At 41.1% G+C, this 16,811-nt stretch overlaps 2 protein-coding genes across 3 annotated transcripts in view; one reads left to right on the forward strand and one right to left on the reverse strand.

Annotated features, from left to right (window-relative positions):
* Positions 1 to 1,673: 1,673 nt before the first annotated feature.
* pdgfrl (platelet-derived growth factor receptor-like) lies at positions 1,674 to 7,094 on the forward strand. The gene is made up of 6 exons (XM_042493567.1): positions 1,674 to 1,890; positions 2,680 to 2,953; positions 3,032 to 3,183; positions 4,546 to 4,839; positions 5,291 to 5,427; positions 6,749 to 7,094. The coding sequence occupies exons 1-6, from the start codon at positions 1,836 to 1,838 to the stop codon at positions 6,935 to 6,937; spliced, it is 1,101 nt and encodes a 366-aa protein (XP_042349501.1). The 5' UTR covers positions 1,674 to 1,835; the 3' UTR covers positions 6,938 to 7,094.
* Positions 7,095 to 7,998: 904 nt separating this feature from the next.
* mtus1a (microtubule associated tumor suppressor 1a) overlaps positions 7,999 to 16,811 on the reverse strand; it is a 36,530-nt gene continuing 27,717 nt past the window's right edge. For both annotated transcript variants that reach the window (XM_042493154.1, XM_042493153.1), the window contains exons 9-15: positions 14,115 to 14,329; positions 13,646 to 13,751; positions 13,361 to 13,434; positions 13,122 to 13,217; positions 12,298 to 12,414; positions 12,066 to 12,163; positions 7,999 to 9,222 (exon numbers count right to left, since the gene is read on the reverse strand). In XM_042493154.1, coding sequence (XP_042349088.1) covers positions 8,994 to 9,222; positions 12,066 to 12,163; positions 12,298 to 12,414; positions 13,122 to 13,217; positions 13,361 to 13,434; positions 13,646 to 13,751; positions 14,115 to 14,329 — 935 coding nt within the window. In that variant the 3' untranslated portion in view covers positions 7,999 to 8,993. The remainder of the gene's footprint in view (positions 9,223 to 12,065; positions 12,164 to 12,297; positions 12,415 to 13,121; positions 13,218 to 13,360; positions 13,435 to 13,645; positions 13,752 to 14,114; positions 14,330 to 16,811) is intronic.

The following is a 16,811-nucleotide window of genomic DNA, read 5'->3' on the forward strand; positions in this document are numbered from 1 at the left end:
CAATTCCTTTTTTTTGACATGACATATTTTGAATTTTTCAACATACTAAACTGATTTTTGGTTGTTTTTTTTGTTTTTTTTTGACATGCTAAAATATTACATTTTTGGTCCTTTTAGGTCATTTTTTCAACATGTTTCAATATGACTCTCTGTGACATGCTATTCTTTTTTATTTCCAGCCATTTTTTGATATGTAGTATTTTGACATTTTTCTATATACTTCACTATGCGATTTTGGTCTTTTTTCGACATGCAAAAATATGCCGTTTTTGGTTGATTTTGGTTGTTTTTAGTCGTTTTTTCAACATGCTACTCTTTGGCACTTCACTACATGCTGTTCTTTGTTCTTCTCAGCCCTTTTTTTGACATGTCATATTTTGATGTTTTTCAGCGTATGTCGAAAATTGTCAAATTTTGACATGTAAAAAAATCGCTAAAAATGACATATAATAGCTTGTAGAGACATGTCATAGTTTAGTGTTGAAAAAAAGCCCAGAAACGTCATACTTTAGTAAGTCAAAAAAAAAAAAGGCCTTAAATGCCATAGTATGATGAAAACACCTAATTTTACATGTAAAAAAATACTGAAAACAACATACTATAGCGTATAGAGACTTGTCATAGTATACAATGTCAAAAAAGGCTAAAAACGTCATAATATAGCATGTTGAAAAAAGGCTGAAAATTTTGACGTCAAAAAATGGCTGAAAACAACATATTATGGCTTGTAGAGACACGTCATATTATACAATGTCGAAATAAAGGTCAAAAACGTCATTATTTAGCATGTCAAAAAGCAGTCGAAAACACCGTAGTAAAGTATGTGGAAAAGCTTCAAATCTTGTCAAAGAAACAACACATTATAGCTTTTAGAGACATGTCATAGTATACAATGTTGAAAAAAACGTCCAAAAATTCATTCATATTTTGACATGTCATAATATGTATAAGATGTGATTGAGGCTTACTCAGCAAGGGGAGATCAGAGACTACACTGTGCAGATCTTCACAGAGACATGGTTAACCCTTAACATCCCAGATCAAGCTGTTTCACTGGCCAGATGGACCTTGTTGGGAGCCATAAGGACACAAGACTCTGATGCAAATTCAAAAAATGCCCTGCGGGAATTAAATAATGCCACCAGCATCCTTCAACTCCAAAGATGCAGCAGGATCAAGGACAAATGTAATTTCTTTTTTAAAACTTTGTTTAAAAAATGACTAATAAATCTACCTTCTTCTTTAGTCTAATCAAACATATGAGCAAAGTTTGGAGAAATTCCATACAAGTGTTCTCGAGAAACTGCGTTAACAGGAATGAGACAGACAAGGTCTTGGTGCACCTGACCTTCGACCTACGACCACCAAAATATAATCAGTTCATCCTTGCATCTGACTGTATGTTTTAGCTACATTTGAAGAATTTCCTCTTTACATATTGCATTCACAAGAATGTTTCAGATGTACAGATGTACAGATGTAAAAACATGCAGACATAAGGACATACAGACATACTGACGGACAACCCAGAAACAGTAATACCTCTGGCCTCGGCTATCACCGGCACAGAGGCATAAAAATGTGAAGCTATCCTTTAAAAAGTACACTCAGGTCCAGCAGAGGGCTCTAGAGTCTGAGTTTCTGCTCTTCAGATCTTAGGAGAGGGAGTAAACAGAAGGGCTCTGAAGTTATTTTCCCTTTTCCTCTCAGTCTGTGAGGATGGAGCTGGAAATCTAAACAGGGCAGCTGGAGCCTGCAAAGTTCCTACTGTACCCCTCACCAAAACTCCCTGATCTCTCCAGCCCCCGCAGACCAGACCATCCCGTCAATACACGATGAAGCTCTGGTTTGTGCTTTGCCTGGCACTGCTCTGGGTGGAGCTCCAAAATGGTGAGTAAAGTCTCCACATCTGTCTCGTAGATTTATGATTGAAATGACTGTTACTTGAATCACGAGAACTTGGAGTGTAACCTGGTGGTAGATAATCTCAGGTTGTGTAAATACTGGCTGGGTTCAGCCTCTGTGATGGGTGAAAAGGGAATAGGAGGTGGATTCAAGAGGAAGTAAATCTCATTCACATGAGGCAAAGACAAACAATCCATTTGCCATTCGTTTGTCCTTCTTCAGCCTTACACTACAACTAATCTGTAACGTTTAAATTTAATGCATGGAAACTGCAAATGTTTGCATAAGAGCTGTGTGAAGTTGTGTGAGTTTTTGCAAAGCATTTCTGCAGAACAACTCAAACCAGCTGCATCTGAGGCATGCAGCAGGCGTTTCTAATTAACTGGCCTTTACTGCTGACCTTTCGTCTGAGTTCTCATTAATGCTGCACCGAGGAATAAAACAACAAACCCTTAAATTCTACACTACAGACTGTTCGTTTGTTTCTTGTCTTTGACAGGCTAAGTCTTCAGTGCCCACCGAGAAATTCACAGCACAAGCTGAAAGAGAGGCTGCAGGTTCTGGACATTTTGTGCCAGTAATAAGGATTTTGCACTTCCTGTTCAGCTGTTGTCACAGCTGGGGGAAACACAAAGAGTAGCTCTCTGGATGGGCCTACTGAATACCAGTCTGGACTCTATACAGTGCAGCAACAGTTGGTTTTGTGTCTCATTTTTGTTATCGTTATTATTTTTACTCTTGCCTCTAACTCGTCCCCCCTCTGTGTGTGTCCAGGTGCCTGCCAGCAAGTCAAGCGGAGAAAAGACGTAGGAGAGAATCGCATCCGTCCAGGAGGGAAGCGGGTGAAGGTGCGAGGCCCCAAACTAAAAGATGGAGTAGGAAAAGGCCAGTCTCTCTTGACCCAGGTTTTAGATAAGGGACGCTTCCTGCGCCTGGGCGATAGCATGAATCTGACTCCTGGGAAGAACATAGAGCTGCGCTGCAAAGGAAATTCTATCGGATGGTCATACCCGAGCTACCTGGACACCTTCAACGACTCACGCCTCAGGTGCTGCGAGAGCACATCACCTGTTTGTCTTGTCATATGCTACATGCTAAGTCTTGTATTTTTGTTTCTCGCCTCCAGCATCAAGCAGAGTGACAAGTACAGTCAGCTGATCCTGATGTCGCCGTCTGCCGCTGACACAGGACCCTACAGCTGCTGGGTGATAGTGTGTGATGGCACAGAGTGTGAGAAGGACCATGATCGCAGCTATGTCTCATACATCTATTTCACAGGTGAGTTATAGAGGACATAGCACATGGCACATTACATTTGCATTTTTTTAAATTAGAAATAAGAGATATTTACAAAGAGTACAGAATGTTACTCATGGCTTTGATTAATAATGAAATATAATATACATGTATGGTATTTATTTATGCTATATTATCAGTAATAAGATCAGTAACATGGCATCATGATGCAAAAATAGACGCAAACTTTTAGGTGCCAAGTTGAGAGAAAGCGGCAACCTCCGAGGCTCAAAAATTAGGCCAATGCAGTCCAAACTGCAGTTCCTCTTATGGCCACTTGAGTCTGGCTCAAAAATAGAGTCGATCCCCATAGACCCCCAGGCTAAAATGCCCAACTTTACAGCACAAATAAACATGTTTACAGCCTTGTAAAAACAAAAAAAAAAAAGTTAATCGAGATTTCGTTATGGTCAAGACATAACTTTTTTTTTCATGTCAGTTTTTTCGTGTCAATCCCTGGCCAACATTACCATCTTCAAGAGGCTGTACTGGGCATAGTTTTAAAGCTAGGGAGTCATATGAAATGCAAAGACTTGAATAATCCACTGGTACCAACCATTTAGCAGTTTTTTGCCACCAAAATAGGCAGTCTTGCAGTACAGTACTCCCCTTGTTGTGACTACAGCATTAATATTTTCATCACGTTTTTAATCAAAATTCAAAATCATAATCTTTCCCTAATCTTAACCAAAGTGCATGTTACCTAAACCTAAGACAGGAGGTTTCATGGTCATGCTCACTTCATTGTACAACTACCATCCTCCCCAACCACCTACACTGCAAAGCCTACGTCGTACATGAATAAGTGTCTCGTATCCTTACAGAAACTTTGTCTCTGAACATAATTCAGGCAGTTATTACATTACCTGAACAACATAATTAAGAAAGTGGCAACAGAGAAACGTAATTTCTAGAAGACAGGGTTCTTATAATTTATCTGTTGGCCCAAAGTGGCCAAAAAAAATCACTTAATGTAGGTTTGAGGAGTGTTTATCAGTGGGTGCAAAAACATGCAGACTGTTTGATTTATGTGGCACAAAAATAGTCAACCCTGCTACATCCATTTCCAAGTTATACCTTCAGGCTGAAAGGTATTTTGTATTAAGTATTATTTAAATCATTATAAGCCATCAAGCCATAAATATCACTCTTTTTGGCTGAATTTTCACCTCAGTGCTCTGCCTACTCTGTTAACCATCATCAGTCTAATTCCTGAAAATGGTTTGTCGGGAGGTTAATGTCTAGTTTAATGTGGTTTTATATTACTTGTCTTAATTTAGATGTATTTTTACATGAGTGCCACAGTGGTAAATTCAAGTGTTTGACATGTGTCCCTTTACACAGACAAAGACAACCTCTTCGTCCCCTCTGCCATTCACTTTGTGATCGTGTACCTGCGCCCAGACAGGCCCGCTGTGGTGCCCTGCCGTGTGACTGACCCGCAGGCCAAGGTGTCCCTGCACAGAGAAGTCCCACCAGAGGAGATCATAGCCAACGGGACGCAGGTGACCTATGACCCCACCAAGGGGTTTGTCCTGCAGAACCCCAGCCCAGAGCATCAGGGGGTTTTCTACTGTAAGGCTGTGACCAAAGGCACGCCACAAATCTCCACCAAGTACCAGCTACTCTATGTAGAGGGTAAGGACGCAGCAGTCACATGTCAGTGTCAGCTTAAATACGAGTGGTGATGCTTTAACTGTCAAACATAACCACGTAACTTGTCGCTATATTGATTAAAAGCGTCTATAGCCACCGTGAGAGGCATTTTCACAAAGTCACAAATCAAGTGCTGGCTACTTTGCTTCATCAGCTTCCAGGAAAAGGGTGTATGTCAGAGTTGTCAAAGCCTCCTCACCCCTCGCTGCTGAGCTAAGCTCATGTGGACACTCACCAACTAAAATGGAAACACATTCTGGATTTTGCAAATGGGAGGGGTGATTTTATAAAATGGAAATTGTGTGAGTTTCAGGTAAATGAACCTTGACTGGTAGATGGAGAGAAAAACACTTTGGAGATGTGATGGAGGTTTAAATACCACCAAGCTTTCATCTATAATCGTTAGAAACTGTTTAGTGTTTCTTGTTGACAGTTCCTAGTGGGGCACCATTTGTGAGCCTTGAAGCTTCCCCGGAGTCTGTGAGAGGAGGCGACAACGTCAACGTGACCTGCACAGTACTGGGGGAGCCGGAGGAGGATGTTAGCTTCACCTGGTCTTATCCTGGTCAGGTAAGAGGACAACTAGGCTTAAAACCAAAAGTCAAACCAGATTCAGGACAAAATCCAGCAGTTAGAAACCTGTGCTTATAATGTCATCTCACCTAAATGAGAATGGCTCAACAGAGAAATTTATTTTGTAACCAGGAGTAAATTAACAAAAATATATATAGTTTACAGTATCCTGACTGTAGATCTATGGAGTCTCAAGTGTGACCAGAGACTGTATAAAAGAAGATGACATAGCCAAGCCGATGCAAAAGTGCCTTAAATCTGCATTCCTTCTAATGACCGGCTGGGGGTGACTACACTGGTTGCAAAGATAAGTCACATTTTCCTAAAATTCTATGAGAAAATGACCCTACTTCTCACTTGATTTATTACCTCTGTAAACATTTTCCTGTTGAGTGTATGGCCTCTATCGCTTGTTTCAAGTCTCCTCCAAATCAGCATGATGTTCATTTTGCAAATTATGGTCCTATTTAGAGTAAAATAGGCTAATTTAGGGTGTGGCTACCTTGGATTGATAAATTGCCTCCACAGCGACACCTCAGTTAGGATAGAGGATAGATCTACTGTAATATCCACATGCCTGATGCCAAGATGGCGCCCATTCATTTCAGTGTAATTACTAGCCTGGTGCATTCACCAAAACTAGCTTATGGGTTTACTTCTGCAGTATGTGGCCCACTGAATATGCACAGTAGCGTTTCTCCCATTGGCCCTGCCTGCAAGTTCCTGCTCAGCGCACTGACTTAACGCTGTGTGGACGTTTCAGATTTTGAAATTGCTTTTTTCAGCTTGAGGAAATTTTTACAAACATAAAACCACCACAGCTCAGTGTCCTGTCAACAGTTTTACAGAAGTCTCTTTAGCTGTGGTGGTCGATGGGAAAAATGCTTTTTGGGCCACAGGGGATTTTTTCAATCCAACTCTCCCTTTAATATAATGTATCATAGTGGAAGGTAACCAGCCACACCGTCACGGTGCTTTACAAATCCTGAGTTTATGAATACACAAATATTTTTTATTTCAAAAGTTTGACGTCTGGATATAAGAAGTCTCCACTGATAAGTTAATAGTCTGTGTGTCAGAGGGTTTCAAGTTTCCACATCACTCGTGTAGGCTGCATATTTGGCTCCAAACAAGAACCTGCTGGTACATTCAGGTGTTAAACTCACATAGAAACTTTAACCCTTCAGCAGGTGAATGTGAAAACAAAGAGAGAAGAGAAGCTCAAACATTAAAGTGCGATCATATTGGATCAGTCTTCCTGCCAAGATTATCACCAACAAAGAGTATAATGGTTGTAAATTTTTGTTTTATTGTGAAGGGCCACCGTCCAGTTCACATCCACACTTCCTGGAGGCTGGTTAGCAGAGGTATGAGCCACACCACACGGGTCTCACAGAGTGTCATGACTGTGGAGGACATGGAGACCATCGACTTTGGAAACTACGTCTGTAAAGCCAAAAACCAGCACGGTGAGACGATTGTGACGACCAACATCGTCTCCAAATAGCTGCAGCAAAAGAGCCTGCGTTATGTCTGATGTGTTGAAATATAACTGGAACACACTAACCAGCGAGACCTGACGAAATCATCATGTATATACATAAAAACGGGTGTATTTTTAGTTTGCAGATTGTGAGAACATAATAAAGATTTGGTACATCTTTTGTTGAGTTGTTCATTAAAAAAATGTTCTCATTTTGTATCTTAATAAAAAACAAGTTGTATTTGTGCAGAGGCTTTACACTTCCTCTGAGGAAGGGTTTCATTTTAGGACAATGAGCCTACACAGTACCCAAATATCTGAAGTCCAAAAAACAAGGAGTGCTGACCTGCAGGGTTTTCTTCTCCACAGTCACCAGACCTCAAATCTACTCAACATCTCTGGAAACATTTGATCAGAGAAAAGCCCAGAATGTTTGACAACAGGGTGGAGATTCAATGAGGATTTTCAAACGCCACAGAAAAACTGTAACTAAGACAAGTAAATAAATGTTACTTTTATAAGTAACTTTTTACTCCACCTCCCAGAGTTTTGGGAGGTGGAGTCTCTGTGACAGAGACAGCACCCTGCTGCTGTAAACCCTGGCACTCTGTTGTGTTGGACACCTGATCAAACATCTCTGACTCATCATATTTAGCCTTCATGTTATATTTAAATGAAATATAGAGCGCAGCAGCCATTAAAGGCTTGCTCTGGCTTTGTAGCATGTTGTGAAGAGGAGAATCTGGTTTAAAGCTGAGCTGTGTGCCGGGCTGATGTCCTAATGCACTCCGTATGTGGAATGTGAACTGCAGGCCCAGAACTTATTTCAGCCCACTGCAACACTTGCTGCAGTTTCCACTTTGCTGAGTAGTTGCTGGTTGTTATGATTGTGGGATTAGCTTAGGATACGAATGTTTGTGGTTTAAAAAATATTTAAGTATATTTGACTCAAACACGACAGTCACAATGTCAGACTGATACCTGCCGAGTTCCAGGAAAAACTGAATTCCTTTAATATATTTCTGACGGTAACCATCATTTTTTCCATGTGCTGCAAGTCAGAATATGAAGATCACAGTTACACGTTTTGAATTTGATACAAGACTTTATTAATTGCATATTTCAAACAGGGTCAACAAACCAATAATATCAATTCCACATAAAATACTCTTTTTGACATGTACAAGAAAGCCTCTTTTGCGTGACTATTTGCAAAGACGCCCACTTTAAAGCTGCATTAGGAGGGTTCAGTAAGGGGTGATTACCAAGACTCAAACACATGCACAAAGACTTGGATTGGTCCCTTGGTCAAACAAATGTGAAGGAAAAAAAATGTTCGAGGCCACAGATGATACTTAAACTGACAACCTAAGTGTACAAAATCCCAACCCTTAAAAAAAAAACCTCAAAGAAATTCTGAACAAATATTGAGGTTTGTACAGCGCTGGTGTACCTATCAGCAGCAAGATGTTATTGATATGACAATCTGACTGTCACTCTTGCGCAGTTAGCTGCGAGAAATGGTGCAGGAATCCAAAAGAAGCAATTCCATGTTTCATGCGTACTTCAAATAAAATGCACTCTGAGGAGTGTCGTCTGTGTTCAAAGCTATTCTGTATTCAGACTTTCCATGGCTGTGGTTGCCAGGGACACAAAGGAGCTGGGTTGTATCTGCACATGTTGATATGCATGCATGTGTGCATCTTTTACTGCATGTAGTGTGTGTGCGCTGAGCCTCAGGACAGACAAGCCTCTACCAACAAGTAACAAAAATAGTGTATCATTACATAGAAGTCCTGAGATTCTCTCTCCCACCCTCCCATTTATAGTATCAGACGTGAAAGGCAAAAACAAGGCGACCTTGCTTATTAAGTGCTTCTGTGCAATGGTTGTTTTTTTTTTGTTTTTTTTTTTACAGTCTGTAGCATGTCTGTACAGAACGTTTCAGAGTTCATCCAATCCTGAAGGAGCCAAAGTCGGGCTGTTGTGTTGCTAAGCAAACGGGAAGCAAACATGGCTCTTAATTCCAGAATGATAACTCAACAGAGAGGGAGTGCTTCCTGGAAGCAGGAGCCCATCGTTATCTGGGCGAGACAGGAGTGCTGGAGAACACGCCCGAGCTGCGAGGTGATTGGAGGCTGAAGGAGCGGGAGGGGGAGGTGGAGGTGGGGGACACCTTGCGAGGGCTACTCAGGTCTCCGTTATGGAGCTTCCACATCAGCTCCTCGTTCTCCATCGACAAACGCTTGTTCACCTTGGACTCCTTCTGAAGGGACTCTTGCAGCACGGCCTGCTCTGACGACAGCTGCCTGTGATGCAACGATGCAACAGACAAGTTAGGAACGCTCTGAAGTACAAATATTTACAGACACGGAAAAATCTAAAGCAACATTATGTAGCTTTTCCACTTTAAAAATAACAGTTTCAAAGTTGATCTCATAGTACGTTAACTTTCAACTGGGAGACTGGTTTCTATCCCACTCCCACAGAACGCCTCAGTCGCCTGCTTTCAGCACTGTAACTTGGCCATCGGGTCGTGGTTCCCTGCTGAGAAATGCATCAGCTTTGCGGCAATATGGTACAGACCAGCCTTCAGCTAAACTGAAGCTAGTTAGTTTCTATGTATCTGTATGCATTTTTGTAAATAATCTTGTGTTAAATAAAGAAAGTTATATTTAATAAAAAGCCAATTAGCTCGTCTCAGTACTGTTTGATACAATGTCTAAAGCAAAGAGATGGAAGAGGACGGTGATGGAGGAAGCTACAAAGAGAAAAAACAAGACTGACCGAGCAAGAAGTCGGACCAGAGCAAATACTGATCAGACTTTTACACGGGGGCGAGAGCTTTGTGAAAAAGTAGGCTGCAAGTCTGATGCCGAGCTGGCTATGTTGCCGTTGGACAGATGAGTAATATGCTTGTTTATAAGCTTTATGTCTTATTTGTGGCACTTTATTGTTGTTGGCTCTGTTATGATAGTTATTGAGTAATTTTTTTTAAAATCATAAACCCAATTAGCCTATCTAGACACAGGTAACGTGTTACAGCCTGAAGTTAGCGGCATCATGTTACTGTCCCCTGATAGGTTTGCTACAGGTGGTACTTTAGTTTAGTGCAGTGGTTGTGCAGCCCATGACTGTTGCACGGCAAGAATAGTCCAGTAATAATACTGTACCTTGTTAGTTGACGCGGTTCTTTGGTTCTCAAAATGTCTTTGCCGGCTCACGTCCCTCAGCTTGTCAACAAATGCACGTTGTCTACGAGTGGGAGGCGTCGTCCCTATGTGTGTTTTACGACAGTGGTGCTGCACTCGGAGGCCTTCAGTGGGTGAGTGCTAGAACCTCACTGTTAAATTCTCACCCACGGAAAGGCATTACATTCTCACCCACGGCATACATCAAATCTTATTATTAGTATAATAATTATTTGATTAGACAAACATCTTAAATAAATTACGATTACAGAGGTTGCTTTGGAAAGCCTGAAGGATAAAACATACAATATTCATTTTTTGAACTGTCAACGAATCCCATGCTAAGACCCAAATAAATAATACATTAATGAGTCTCTCCATAATCTGACTTCCCCAGCCTCGTTGTTGCTCCAAGCACATTGGAGATGTAATTCTTTATAAAACAGGTCTTTATATACATTATATACTTTCATTTCTTATCTTTATTTGAGGTGGTAGTAACTCAGTCCAGGACCAAGGACTTTGCTTGGGAACCGGAGGGTCACGGGTTCAACTCCCCATCTGGACCCAGTATGGAATGTAGACTGGTAACTGGAGAGGTGCTCTTGAGCAAGACACTGAAGCCCCAACTGCTTGGGGCATCTGACCATGGGCAGCCCCCTCGCTCTGACATCTCTATACTCAGTGCCTGTGTATAGGTCCTGTTTGTGCATGTGTGTATTTCAGACCTGTGTCTGTAACATGTAAATGACAACAGAGTGAAATAATTGGATTTTCCTCAGGGATTAATAAAATATGTCTTCTTCTTTCATTTACTCATTTATTCAAATGCACAGTAATCAGCAGCTTAGCACTGTAGATTTTATCAAACAATATTCAAACTGGAGTGTATTTGCTGGTGATTATTTTCGGCCGCAGAGACCGTATATGGGATTATTACAAAACAAACAGTGCCAATATTCATCAGAGGAATACTGTATGTCACAAAGTACAATTGTGTGGATCACTGGTTAATAACTTTTGGAAAATGGTGTATGTCTATGGCACAGAGGAGTATGCACTTCAAGAAGTACTTTTCTGCTGGAAAGACATTCTTTTCATTAAACTGGGCTGTTTATGTTGTAGAAAGATGCAAATACTTTTGTAATTACCAAACTGCACTGAGCTACACCAGACCAATAAATGCTCCCGCTGGTGGCTGATGTAATGCTAGCTTGCGTGTTTTGACAGAAACAGCATGATGGCCAGCTGGTAACAAACCATCTTGAATTAGAGTTCAATAATAGCCTAAAATATAGTTCTGAAAACATTCGAGGTGGGATGCTTGTTCATATTTGATCAGCGCTGCTTACTTTTATCATTTGATCTCAGTATTATCAGCCTTTGTTTTTAAAATACAGAAAACAGTATTACGCCCACGTCCTGTTCATAAATTCTCATATTACTGCCAAACAGTGCACTAAAATATTAGAGATTATATTATTAGACAATATAAGAGATTTTAGTTGAGAAATATGTAATATAGTGACAGGACCTTGGTTTATATCCCCTCAGCACTGCCTAGTTTCACAGTTTGAACAGAGAAGACAGAAAAAGAGAGAGAAGGGTGGCTCTCTATACTCTTTGTGTCTGTGGTGTATGAAAATGCAGAAGTACAATCAGTAGTTCAAGCAAACAACCCTTAGTGTCAATGAAAAGCATCATCTGGTGGATTGAGCTGAGAGGTGAGCAGGGAGATCTGTGTGCTGATAAGATGGAGGGAAGTTGACCTCAGTCCGTTCAGTACTACTCACATTGTTGTGATACAAAGCTTTCAGAAAATAGGCAAAGTATCCCTTTAAATTCAACGTGGCCATTCAAAGGTTCAGTAAAGCATAAGGACTCTGAACTGGGATGTACGGTTAGATGCTTCAAAGTTGGGTTTCCATAACTACAGATGAGTTCATACAGTGAACTCTTACCTTGACAGTGCATAATGTCTCTCCATGCGGGCTTTGAGGTCCTCATTCTCCTGCTGGACCTTCTTAAGGCTCTCGTCCAGCTTCACATTTTTCTCTGTCTGCAAAGAAACAAACAAAACAGAATGACTGCGTGTGTTACTTTCATGGTAGGAGCATTGCTTGTCTTGATGCCCAGCATCAAGACTGGCCGTCATGCTGTGCTGCACTCAGGAGCATCTGCCTCCGGTCTCACCAGTTTATCTATCTCCATCAGCTTCTTTTCCTGCTGGTGGAGCTGTGTGTTTTTGATGTCCAGCACCACTTTGAGGCTCTCGAGCTCCTGCTCCAGATACAGCGTGTGGGCATCCTTCTGCAGGGACAAAGAAGTGCCAAGATGTTCAAGGACTGTTAAAGACTTAAAAATGAGTACAGCCAGCGTTGTAAATGTCATGCGGCCATAAAACCAGAACCACACAACAGAGGGCGCCATGCATCACTTACAAATTAGTCATTGCTCTGAGCTCGCAGGGACAATGAGCCTCTGGATGTTTACGTGTTATACACAACGACATAAAGATGACAAACACGCGACATCCCTCTGCAGGAAGGTAGTGTTTCAAATACTCCTCCTCCCTTTTTAGCTACAAGTGGTCATTTTGTAATATTGAGCTGCTCTTATTAAGAATAGCAGCTGTGGAGTGGCAGGGTAATGTGAGGTAGTTACCTTAATGACTTGACTGAGCCAGGGCAAAATGCTGAGTATATGTGGCAGCCACTTAACACTGATGAGGAGTGGCATCCTCACTGTGCAACAGCACTCTGGGAAGATTAAAATCTACACCCTGGGCTCAGACTCAGGGCAGTGCTGTGGCTAACAGAGTTTAACTTACTCTTGTTCATTTATCTGGTAAAAAAAATGGCTAAAGGACCCAATTTTTTTCTAATGTTTGGTTTATATTTTGGGTAATCACTGGCTTCGTGGTTTTGCCCTCTTTGATGCTTAAGGGCAGACAACACTGGAGTCATAAGATGTTTTAAAGTGGAGTTGTGTTATAAAAAGCACACAGATAAGAGTACCTGACTGTTTTCGGCCAGCTGCTTCCTCCTTTTCTCTTCTGCAGTTAGCTTCTCAATCAGGGCATTGTTCTCTGCAGTCAGCTCTTCAATTCGTCCCTGTGGATGTACGCAACACAACAAAGTCACTGAGTAAAAGCTTTTATAGACTGGTTCATCAATCCATGAGTTATCTTCATGTCATGATGCTATTGTTTGTGTGAATTGCTTTAATAAAAAGGGGGTGGGGGGGTAAGGCTTACTGATAGAACAGCTCCTGTCTCTTTCAAAGTTTTGTCCAAAGATTGCAGCTCCTCACCGTGGACTTTACTGAGCTCTAAAGAGTTTAATGACATCACAAATATTTCAGAAAACCCAAACTATAGAACAAAGCTCCACATAATCACAATGTCATGTTTTCATGTAATACAAAAAATCCACAAGGGGCAGAAACTAAAAAGTTCCAAAACATCAAATGCTTCTGAGATTGAGTAAGTTTCAGAGGGAGGATGTAGTTTCGTTCACTGAATCGATTTTTGTTCACTCACCTTCCAGTGACATTTCATATTTCTGTTTAAAAGACTGCAGCTGTTCTGCATGGTTGCTCTCTAGCTCCAGCTTCATGGCTTCATGATTTTCTTTAAGCTCTCCCATCTTTAAAAAGAACACAGGCAAGTATTCATTTTTAACCACAGCATTACTGATCCCACTAAGAACGGCTTTACATTAAGATGCTTTGCAGTTATTTCAAGTTATTTTAAGTAAAAAAAAACAAAAAAACACTAACATTTTACAAATGTTATCACATCAAGGATTATAATGACAGTATATTGAATAAAAACACCCTGGGCTGGTATCTGACCCTTTAAAGAAAACGGCTTTCCATTTTATGTAATTAAAAATAGAAGAGCCTTTAAATAACACTGTGGAATACTCAGAGGCAATAGCAAACATTCCTAGATAAATAATTAAAGTCTATAATATGAATCATAATGAAAAGGTGGAGTGGGGACAAACCTGCTGTTCCATGAGAGTCTTGCACTTGTCCGTCTCCTCCTGGTAGGTGAGGTGGACCTTGTCCCACTCAGCCTGATAGAAGGCCTGTAGCCTCTGCTCCACCTCGGCCAGGTCCTTCTGATGCTGCTCCTGCAGTTTGTGCAGTGCATCCTCCAGAGCGACACGCAGCTCTTCCTTCTCCTTCTCCAGACGTTCAGAAGATTCAATTGAGCAAACTAGAAGTAAAAAAACAGAAAGTAAGAATTTTATAATGGTAAAAAAAAGGTGTCAGGACATTTGCATGTAGTTCTGTCACTTTATGCAGACTGTAATATTCAGTCAAATAGGGCAAAGTAAAAATGTTACTCTTAACTGCTTGTGTAAGAAATATGATACGTCCACTGAGGAAGTCTGTTTAGCAAAGTTCTCCCTTCATGTAAATGTGTGACACTAAATGCGCTCCAAAAAGGAATGGAAAAACTGACTTTCAAGGGGAGGTTCCTTTTGCACTTGACTGCATATGCCAGCTACACTGAAGTTATTTATAGGCAGATGAAGATATAGCAACAGGTCTGCTAATAACTTTTACAATATCTCAAAGTCTGCAACATAGGTAATGTTTCCTAAATGAGAAGCACCTTTTTTTTCCCTCCACAGATGTTCATTTGCCATTTATAAATACGCACAATTGGTGGCTTTTGTTTTTGTTCTGTAAACCATCTCGCTATTTTCCGAATGTTTCCATCACCAAGTGTTTATATCTGCTCTGAAGTGGGCGACAGTGACCAACTCCATAAGCTGTCTCCAGTTTGAGTGCTTTTGCACAAACACTGTTGATACCCAGCAGCTGGCAGCCAAATAAGAACTTCAGCTAAGTGGTGAAGTCACACTGATGGTGTACAGTAAGAAAGGCAGCTGTGAGTAAATAGAACGTCCACTGCCATGTTAAGCAGCATTTTCTCTCAAAGGTTTGGTCTCAAAGACATGGCATGACAATAAACGATAACTACTTAGAACTTGAAACTATGTATGACTTCAACAGTGGGTGTAAGATAACACCGAATCCAGATGTTGCTCTGCTTTGCTACAACATGTGTGGCATGTACATTCACTGTTCTCACAAACCATCAGAGCACAATAAAGGTACAATTACTCTATGGACTAAAAGTTAACTTACAATAGGATAACCCATCAGGAGGCCACAGTACAATGCAATGTCATCATGGTTTAAATAAAAGAGTCGTGAAAAGCCTGTTTAATTCAGATTTTGCACATATGCAGTTTCCCCCTGTTATGAGGGGCACGTGCTGTACTCGATATGTTTACTGAATGTTTACTTATCTGTATTGAGTGTTGCAATTTAAGTCATGTTGGACAACACTGTTACAGACAAATAGTCAGTGTATTCCTGTTGCTCTCTGGAGTTAAATGAAGAGTGTGTGTATTTGCACAGCTACACATTGAGCTTCAGTATAAAGAACCACTGCACTGCATGAAGATTCACCTTACCAAGAGTGGAATAATGGCAGCAGAACCAGGAACAGCAGCCAAGCGAACACAGGGACTATCTATCAGGCTTTGGCATGTACAGCTCAAACAACTGAGCCCAGCTATCATGTGTAACAGAATTCTGGTCATATGAGCCTGTCTAGTCCAAATCCAACCCCACAAAAACACCTCATGGCTCATAAGGGGGAGGAGGGCCCAGTTAACCTAAAGTTAGCTGCACTCTGGCCCACAGTCAGCAGGGTGACGGGGTTTGGAAGTGTCGCAGATAAAGCAGATGGTGAAAAATGCAGATCCTCTTAGATATAACTTGACGTGTGAGGAATGATAAAAGGGTGTGTGGTTGTATCATAGTTCTGGCCATGGCCCAAGACTGTAATTTATTGCTGTGCAAGGAGTGAGATCACTGTGGAAGCAGGCAGGGACACAGTCTGAGGAGGGAATGAACTAAAAGTGGATTTATAAGAATGCATCTGGACTTCCAAATATATTTTACTGTAAATAATACAAAAAGGTCCACCTGAGGTCAGTGTAGGTTTCACAGCCGCCCTTCAGTAAAGAATGTGTTAAGGCGCAGATAAAACAGCGCTCAGCGTATAAGAGCAGTCATGTGGAAGTCCCGAGGCTGTGAGGAAAAGGAGGAGCTACAACACTACTGCTGCCTCAAGTAAGAGACATAAAAGCTGGCGTGTGAGGGTGCAGTGCCTGTAAGTGCAGAGCTATTCTGTGTGACAGCACTTAGGCTGGACAGAGAAGATGAGTTATTGTCCTTTAGACTTGACAAGGCCTCAGGTGGTGTGGCACTGCACCACTGGAATCCCTTCCTGTGCAAGGTCAGAGGTCAGCGTGTTCTCCCTGGAGACTGACACCACTCTGTACACAAGCCTTGATAAATACGTATGTGATTTTCAGCTGAGGACAAAGCAATTAACAGGTGGAGGAAGAACCGCAGGGAAAAAGCAAACGAGTAGGACGTCCCCTGCATACAATAATACTACTGTTTCAGTCATGAGGTAATCTACACACCAGTTCAACATAATAATAAAAGTTTTACCAATTCAAGGCACAGTACTGAACTCTCTTATTATTACCTAAATAAAAAAAGATTACATTGAACTGCATGATTGTCTTTCAAGAGAAATTAGTGCATGTAACGAGTGACTAAATGTATTAAAATAATGCCCCACACATGCTATGAACATTAATTTAAAG

The sequence above is a fragment of the Plectropomus leopardus genome, chromosome 9 (genome assembly GCF_008729295.1).
Source record: "Plectropomus leopardus isolate mb chromosome 9, YSFRI_Pleo_2.0, whole genome shotgun sequence".
In the NCBI taxonomy this organism is placed as follows: domain Eukaryota; kingdom Metazoa; phylum Chordata; class Actinopteri; order Perciformes; family Serranidae; genus Plectropomus; species Plectropomus leopardus.

Excerpts from the sequence above, each read along its gene's own strand:
- pdgfrl (XM_042493567.1), top strand. The coding sequence starts at position 1,836 with ATGAAGCTCTGGTTTGTGCTTTGCCTGGCACTGCTCTGGGTGGAGCTC. Across the intron at positions 1,891-2,679 it reads CTGGGTGGAGCTCCAAAATG|GTGCCTGCCAGCAAGTCAAG; the intron begins GTGAGTAAAGTC and ends GTGTGTGTCCAG. Across the intron at positions 4,840-5,290 it reads CCAGCTACTCTATGTAGAGG|TTCCTAGTGGGGCACCATTT; the intron begins GTAAGGACGCAG and ends TCTTGTTGACAG.